At 39.4% G+C, this 8,840-nt stretch overlaps 1 protein-coding gene across 1 annotated transcript; it reads right to left on the bottom strand.

Moving 5' to 3' along the window:
* Nucleotides 1-6,695: 6,695 nt before the first annotated feature.
* LOC122672014 (protein JINGUBANG-like) lies at nt 6,696-8,102 on the bottom strand. The gene has a single exon (XM_043869523.1). It carries the CDS (start codon nt 8,100-8,102, stop codon nt 6,744-6,746), a length of 1,359 nt encoding a protein of 452 aa, XP_043725458.1. The 3' UTR covers nt 6,696-6,743.
* Between the last annotated feature and the right edge of the window lie 738 nt (nt 8,103-8,840).

The raw sequence follows: 8,840 nt of genomic DNA, 5'->3' as shown, positions 1-8,840 counted from the left end.
AATAGGGTTGTGCCTTAACCATCTATGCTCATTGTCATTTGCAACTGGAAGGGACGTTCTCATCAATGTTCCATACTAATTTTAGATTGGCAGCACAAGCAACTGTGAGGCCAAAAATTACTTGCCCCATGAGGAAGTACTAATGCAGGGGAAGATTATAACAATAACAGCTAAATGATGGAATTCTCAGTGGCCTTGCAAGTTGGATCATAGGCATTCATCAAAGCCAAGAATGATGTCAATTCCAGGTTGGCATGTTGGTATCTTTCCTTCACCAGTAGAGAAGAATTCCTTCTTCATTGGCGAGGTGACTCCATGAAGAAGGAATTCTTCACGGTAGCACCGATGGGAGTTGAAACCTTCCCGTTGCACCAACAAAGTCACCACTGTAGACCATTCCGTGGTGGCACTTCATGCTTTCTGTTTCTGTTGCTCATTGGTACTTTGAAATGGACAATAACCCTCACTGTGCTCCTTGGGTAACTGATATATTGCTTGATTTGATGGAGAATTTGAAAGAAACTGTTTGACATTTCAGAATCAATTGTATTTTTTAAATATTTCTTTATGATGAGTCTTTCATCTTTTATTAATTAAACTTTGTGTGTAAAATTAGTGTGTATCAGATCCACTGAAATCTTAACCAGTCATGCTCTGAGGTTATGCAGTGGAGATATCCCATCATTTTAGGTGTCCATTAAATCATTCTCTTTGGGATTATTGGTTAATCAGTCAGGAGATAGGTTAATAAACTCTATCTTAGTTAACACTTAAAGGAAAATAAGCTCTTGTCCATAAAACAAAAAGTTTGAAAGGGTTCTTTGGCTACAATGTCATTAATTTTGTGTTTTGTCTGGATCATCTATGCAGGCATTTCTCTTTCACTATCCATCTGTGTTCAACTTGTCCATGGCACTGAAATCCTCTGAGATCCTATTGTCTTGGTAGTTGACAACTCTAAACTTTTTATGTGAGGCCATGATCCATAATAAAATGAATAGAAATGGAGGATGGAGACTTAAGATAGTGAGTTAAAAGTGTACTAGCAATTTAAAAACAAATATTTTAGTTCTTAAAATATGTTTACAGGTGAAGTATTATTTTGTATATGAGAAGAAGATAAACCATGCTGAGCAATTTTTGTTATTTATTAATTGGTGTAAACTGAGTCATCAAGGGATTATTATTTTTGTTCTTTTATTATAAAAAAAGGGTGTATCTTGTTGTCACCAAGTAGGTGAAGTAAGAAGTTGTAATCTTATTTATTGGCCCTTTGTCTTATTCCTAAAAGTTATTTAACGTAAGGTTAATTTTGTCGTTCCACATGGAAATGACATTTTTTGAAAATAACATAATGATATGTGATTTTTAATTTATTTTGAAATTTTTTTTTCACTCTTGACTAAAATAACTTTTGATAATAAGACAAGAAGCAAAAGAGTAAAGTTACAATTTATAACCAATTTTGGTTAAAACAAGATTTTTCCTAAAAAAAATACATGATAGATTGCGAGTTGTTTTTGTTTAAAAATTTCTGAAGACTTGCCATGCAGACGATTCTTATGAGAAAGAACATTTTATTATGGAAAAAAGTTTCCCATGAAAGTCATGAACTCTGTACCATCGGTGTCTCACATGTATTTTTTTATTGTTTTAATTTCTTTCTTCCATATTGAACATGTGGGTATATATATATATATGTATGATATCACTCTTTGTGCTGCCATTGGTGGTGTGGGAGATTCCCACCCCTCCCTCATTGGTGGAGTGAAGAACCCTCATCTCTCCGTTATTATTACCTTTTTTGGGGTAAAAGATTTGCTTGCTGGCGCCCTTCATAAGACTCAAATTATTATAGCATATTCTCTATAAAATGTTTCATGTCTCCTATTTTTAATGTTTTTCCATAATACCCCTCGTTCAAGGTATGAAATTGCACACTGTCCGTGTAGCAAATCTTCTTCTTTTTTTTTATTTTTATTTTTATGTTTTATCATAGAGGTGGATTCTTCATAGGGAGAGGGTTTCTTTGAATGCCTGTGTGCAGTTTTGCACCAATAGGCGTCGCAGGTTCGAACTAAAGGGTTTTAATGGAATAGAGAGAATGTGGGGTCTGTAATTTTGTAAGCGGGCTTGCGAAGCAATCTACACGATTCCTTTTCCCTTCTTCATATTTCTTTCAAAGTTTTTGCTTATAAAAGGGATGACTACATTCTTTTGACTATTTAACATCAGAAACCAAAATATTACAGTTATGATCTTAGGTAATCCGATCTCTATATAATAAATAGAAGTTTTAAGTTAAAAGTTTGAGTAGAGCATTAATATGGGAAACTTGTCTCTCAAAGTCCCGTCTCAATGATCTCTGCAATCTCCATAGTATAAATAATACAAGTTAACCCTAAGGGGTTAGCGCAGTTGGCTTGGAGGGGACATGAGACTCCCCCTCAGGAAGCGAGGTCTCGTGATCAAACCTTCGCCGCTGAATAATTTCTTGGGGCCACCCTCCTGAGGTTCACTAGGGCCCAGAAGTTCCCGGTTCGTGCGTGGTGCGGGGGTCATGTACGAGTCCAGGGGGGGATTTAGTCGGCCTAAAGTCGGATACCCCTCCTGTCTCTCAATCCTTTATTCTATCCTCCTTTGAACTTGTATTATTCAAACCACTTGTATGGTTCAAACCTCTTTAAGGTTCCTAAGATAATAATTCAAATTTTGAGAGGGGGGAGGGGGGAGGGGGGAGGGGGGAGGGGTTGGGAGAGGAAGATATCCACGTCTTGTAAGCCCAGTCCATATTGATTGTGTTGTGCTCATAGTTTTAGGTATCAGATTGGATCCGCGGTGGCCGATACTATCACTTGATCGATATTGTATTGGTGGTGTCGTATAGGAGAGGGCAAAATGGTGCAAAAAAATCCGAATCGATATTCTGAGGGACAAAGCAGTCCGATATTTTGCAAAAAAGTTTTCTGCTACTTGGGTCAAGATAGAATATTCTCTTCATTGAAAGTTAATTGACGTTATGATTGAACTCTTGGAATAGTGAATGTCATTATTAACTCCTCTTTCTTAATCTGACGGGCAGTACCAAATACCATTTCTGAGTCCAACTAGATGATCGGATCGTGTGGAGTAAGAGATTTTCTTCTCACCGTAGGTAAAGGGAAACTTAGGTTGTGTTTGGTATGAATGCATTCCAAGTCGATTTTGCATTATTGGGTAAAAAAAACAACTATTTTTATCACCCGAGAACGAAAATTAACTTAGAATGCAAATCAAACGCTGCCTTAATCTTTATTTTGCTGACATTCAACTTATGAAGTTACGTAATCTTTATTATTATCTAATTAATAATGTATGATAATAACAATTTTCCTATATTATAATAGTAAATGTCAGAATAAGTTGTAGCATAATAGGAGGTTAAAGTCCAACTAACGTCAAGGTAAGACTTATGCTACCTTCTTTTTTTTTTTTTTTTTTTGGTGTTTTTAAAACTGAGAAGCCATATTTATGCAACTTATTGATGCAACAGCTAACCTAATTTTCAAGCTTTTGAATTGACTGAGTTATTTTCTGAGAAATCTGTGTGTGAAACCCTAGTTCCATGAGTATCTTTTTGACATGCAATTGTTTCAATTCAAGCAAGGTTAATGATTATATGATTGACACAGAAAATTTTCAGATTAATCCATGAATTGGAAAATTTTCTTTTTCACTCTTGTGGGTCCTGGTGCAATAGTAAAGTTGCTCCATTGTGACCAAGCGGTCATGGGTTCAAGTTTGGAAACAGCCTCTCTGTGAAGGCAGGGGTAAGACTGTGTACATTATGACCCTCCCCAGACCCCGTAGTGACGGGAGCCTCGTGGATTCCTTCCAATGTTCTCTCACATAATGAGCCTCTGGCCTCGCATTGGCACTCTTTCTCCTCAGACACCATGTAGGTTAAGGATTTAAATCATAGTTTCAGTATTGGTATTGGTCTCGGCCAATAGCAATACCAATATAGATGGATCATATCGGGCTAGATTGGACCATTTTGTGCTCAAATTTGGATTAAAAATTGATTTTTGAATCATTTTACCTTCACTAGATACCGGCACCACCAATCTGTATCGTATCATTCTCCGTCGATTCTGATATGTATCGACCAATTTACTGATACGATACCAATACTTAATACCATGATGTGGGCACCTCTACCAAATGAAATCGTTTTCCATACATACCATACCTGTTGCGATGTGAGAAACCCACGCCATCATTAAATAATCTTGTGAACTTGAGAATATTAACCATAATAACACGCAGTGTTCTAGAACGTCCAGAAGAATTCTATTCCTCACCAAAAAGTTTGGTTCGTTTGGCATTCTTCTAATTCAAACGAGTTTTTAAGTCTTAAGGTTGGTTGCAGACTTAAAAGAAAAAATGAGTTTCATATGGTCTTATCTCTAATCCTACCGCGTAACCAATTTCCCTGTTTGAAAATAGACGGCAATTAGGAGGAGTTGACATTTTAAGAGCTTATGTCACAAAAGATGTATGCCAAAGTGAGTGAATAAGTGAGCTTTTAAAGCTGAGACTCCTTGTTTCGCCAATTTATTGGCCAAAAAATCCACAATTGGGTTGACTTCCCTAAAGCAATGAGAAAATTTCCATTCAATAGAGGAAGGAAACGAATACAGAGACTGCTCCCTAGCTGTTTGCAAACCATAAATAAGAGCTGCCATTTCAGCTTCAAAGTTGGATTTCATCCCCAAGAAAATTTTAAAAGCAAACACAATACCTCCTAGCTCTTTTTGAATTTCCCAAAGAACATCCATGAATATTAAGTTTTATCCTTTCCAAATCATATTTGCACTAGAAAACTTGTTGAATATTTTGAACAAGGCATGGTCGAATTAGAAGTCTCAATCTTTTAGAGCATGCAAGCTTTGAAATTGAAGATACATAACCTTTCATATTGGGACTCACCTCAGCAAGATCCCGCAATATTACTTTGAAAAGCTGCGATATAGGTTTTTTTTTTTTTTTTTTTAACCCGAATATTCTCTGGACCCGGGCTGGCCCCTAAGCTATTATTAAAATCAAAAAAATGAATAACACTTACAAGGGGGGGACATTCCTGCCTTACCCCAACCCATTACAAAGCAAGGTGCACACACACTCATCAGAAAATCTCACTCCCATACAATACCCTCCAAGAATCAAAGCCTTACAATTGGGATTCCAAGGGAATCCTCCCAAATGATACGATTGAGGTCTTCAGGCAAAGCAAAATCAGTTCCGAATCTAGAGTTAGTGTCAGTCGTGCACGCATAGTTCGTAAGCCAATCAGCAGCTCTATTTCCTTCACTGCGATATAGGTCTCTTTATCCCCTCACATTGATGAAAATTTCTCTCCATCCATAGATTATATGGCAGTAAGACAAAGCCAGCTAGCCACAAACCTTTTAGAGATATACTCATATTTTTTTCATTTCCACCATGCAAACATATCACCAATATCTCTAGGAGATTGCCATGCAATTCCGAAACACGCTAGAAATTTTGCCCGTAGAACTTTGGAGACTGGACATTCTAAGAATAAGTGAGCTAAAATCTTATACTCTTACATCTCCCTGAAATCCTGACCATGTGGACCCCTTATATACAAATCGTGAGGCACTCCTTCCTGTCCACTCATTGACTTAACATGAGAAATTTCATAAGCAAACGGTGTGTAGATCCCTCCCCGAGTAAGTAATGAACTTTCTATTTATTGATACTTATTGTCAAATAAGGGATAAAGGCAAGCATACAACACATGGCCTCTGCTGTGCCGTCAAATGTGCATTGCCACCCCGCCGATACAGCAGCAGAAGATCCTGGTCCATTTACAAATTCATTTTATCTAAAGAGAAAAAAAAAAAACCACAAACAGTGTTTCTTTTGAATGCTGCCATATATCCCGGGCTGATGTTATAAAAGATGTCGACAAGGAGGACACCTTTTCCTTTAAGCCCCCATACCACTTTTTTTTCAGCAAAACTATTAAACTCTGTAGTGCTTTCTAATGACCTGCAAACTACAACCCATCTTCAGTGGCATGAAGAACAATAAAAAAAATCCATTCTTTGACTATTTTCACAAATAAAATAAAGAAAAAATTTCTCTCCAAAGACACATATCCAAAAAAATATGAAGACTGGGCATACTTAAGTTTGCCAAGTGGAAGGGTGATCCAGTTATTCTCATTATTGGAATTCATTCTCTAAGTGGTTATTAAATTTCACTTAAATTTACATCCAATTCCTTTGGATTTAAAAAATAAATAAAAAATACATTAGAAAATTTTATTTATTAAATTTAAATAGTTTATATAATATATAAATTATTATATTTTATTTTATTTTTAAATTCAATTTCACTTCCTTTCCCTTTCTTTTACTTACAATCAGAAGCAGTCATGGACATGTTTCTTTTCTTCTCCAAAAGACAAATCAAAGCAATAAGATGATCTGATTAAATCAAGCTTCTTAAATTTAAACAAACTAATTAATGAAAAAATCACTAGTTACATACTTAGGTTACAACAAAGAAAACAACCTATAATATACTTTCCTCACTCACTCATATTTACAATTAATGTCAGCAATCCGAAATCCGGAGGGAAAAAAAAATTAAAAATTAAAAATTAAAAAAATGAAGAGTAATGGAAATTAAAAACCTGCAACTTGAAAGTTGAGACCAAACAAACGGACCCTTCACTGAAAAGGAACCATAATCTGCCAAACCCTGATGTCACAATCCAAACTGCCACTGTAAAGCAGATAAGAAGAGCTTTTGTTCAAGGAATCATAACCATCAATGGCCGCAGTGAGACACTTTACGGGTCCTCTGTGTCCTTCCAAAACCGCCAAACAGCTGTAACTCTTCTCAATTCCTCTCCTCCAAACCCTGACAGTCTTGTCGGCCGATCCACTGCACAGCAAATCGGAAACCACTGCCAGACAGAGAATGGCCTTTGTGTGTCCCCTTAGCGCCCCAACTACGACCATGTGCCCACCTTCTCCTCCGGTGGCGGCGGCGCTGCTGTCCTTCTCCCAAACCACGATCGATCTATCGCAGGCGCCGGAGTATAGCACAGACCCATCAGTTGTAAGAGCCAAAGCATTAACGGCGGATTTGTGTCTCTCAAGAGTGGATACAAGAGAATGCTTCTTGTCACCAGGGAGCTTTCTCCAGACCTTAATCTTGGTATCGGCGGAGCCCGTGTACATGTGACCGTCGTTGGATAGGGCTAAGGCATTGATGGCATCGTCGTGGGCGTTACTAATGGATTCCAGGCATTTGAAATCGGAAGTTCGCCAGATTTTGATGGTTCGATCCCAGGAGACAGAGTAGAGAAGGGAGGCGTCAGGAGAGAGGGCTAGGGCGGAGATGGTGTCGACGTGATGGACCCATGTGCATTTCTTGTGGCGGCGGACCTGGATGTGGTTCTTGGATGGGAGGAACCGAAGGACACGGTCGGTGAGCGTGGGTAGAGTAGCTAATCGCTTGTACTTGCTGCGGTGGGAGTTATTGTCGTCGTCGATGTTGTTATCGATACTCCAGACGCGGATCTTATGATCTTGGTGAGCGCTGAAAAGTTTGTCTCCGGAGACGACGAGGGACTTGATGGCGCCCTTGACGATGGCGACGATGTTTTGATTGTTCGAGGTAGAAATCGTGGAGGTGGAGGAGGAGGAGGAGGAGGAGGAGGAAGAGGATGAAGAGGAGTTGGAATTGGGAATAAGAGGTGGGTGGCGGTGCCAGGCACGAATTTCACGGTCGGAGGAGCCGGTGTAGAGGAATTTGCCGGCGAGGGAGAGGGAAAAGACGTGGGAGGAGTGGCCTTTGAATGTTGAGATGCAGTGGTAGCTTGTTGGAGGAGTAGAAGTAGTGGCTTGGTGCTGCAGTTGTTGTTGTTGTTGTAGTGTGGCTTGTGAGGTGAGGGAAGGAACAGAAGGTAGACTGGGTTGAGATGAGAGAGAGCTTGACTCCGAGTCGAGATGGTGGTTTGAGTTTGATTGGGATTCGATGCTGTCTGTGCGACATGCCAAGGAACATGGCACTATCCCCATCTTCATCTTCTTCTTCTTTCTTTCAAGCAATTGAGAGAGAGAGAGCGAGAGACTAATGGTGAAGTGAGGAAGATAGATGACTAGTGGTTAGATGTATTAAAAAGGGAAAGAGGAGGAAGGAGTGGAGTAAGGGGCGGTGGAGGTATATTCTGGCAGGATGAAAGCTGGCAATGGCTATGAAATATGAAGTTATAGAATATATATACCTGAAGAAGCTCAAGGGAAAGTGGAAGGGCTTGCCGGCTTGGAGTTTGGAGGGAAGCGGGTGGGCCATATCCACTTCCGGTCCACTCCAATATGCCAAGGGGTAGCTTGGAGTTTGGAGGCTACTGAGCCAGCCTCCAAAAGAGTGCGGCTCAGGTACTATTCTCGTTGGGTCTGAGCCGCATATATGGAATCCAAGAGTTGGGACTCACGTTCCACTCATGGTTCGATGGTTTATGGTTCAGGCAGTACAAAAATGATTCGTAGAACTTGAGCTGCACTTGTTTGGGGAATAGGGAATAGTTCAAAAAAGGATTCTATCTAACCGCGTTAAACGATAATAAAAACAAGGGTGAGGTGATCATTTTACAAGTGAGTCCCCCTATTTTTACTGTCCTTTGATGGGGTTGGACCGCTCCCGTCATGGCTGGATAGGATCCAGGTCTGGTAGTTCTCTATAATTCCATGGGTGAGTCACGGTCCCCAGACAGCCACAACCACAAGGGAAGGAGGAAGGAGGAAGGGAGGGAGAGA

Source organism: Telopea speciosissima, chromosome 8 (assembly GCF_018873765.1).
Source record: "Telopea speciosissima isolate NSW1024214 ecotype Mountain lineage chromosome 8, Tspe_v1, whole genome shotgun sequence".
Classification (NCBI taxonomy): Eukaryota; Viridiplantae; Streptophyta; class Magnoliopsida; order Proteales; family Proteaceae; genus Telopea; species Telopea speciosissima.
This window is presented reverse-complemented; position numbering and strand designations above follow the sequence as displayed.

What these genes read in the sequence shown, in the direction of transcription:
- LOC122672014 (XM_043869523.1), bottom strand. Translation starts at nt 8,102, where the DNA reads ATGGGGATAGTGCCATGTTCCTTGGCATGTCGCACAGACAGCATCGAA.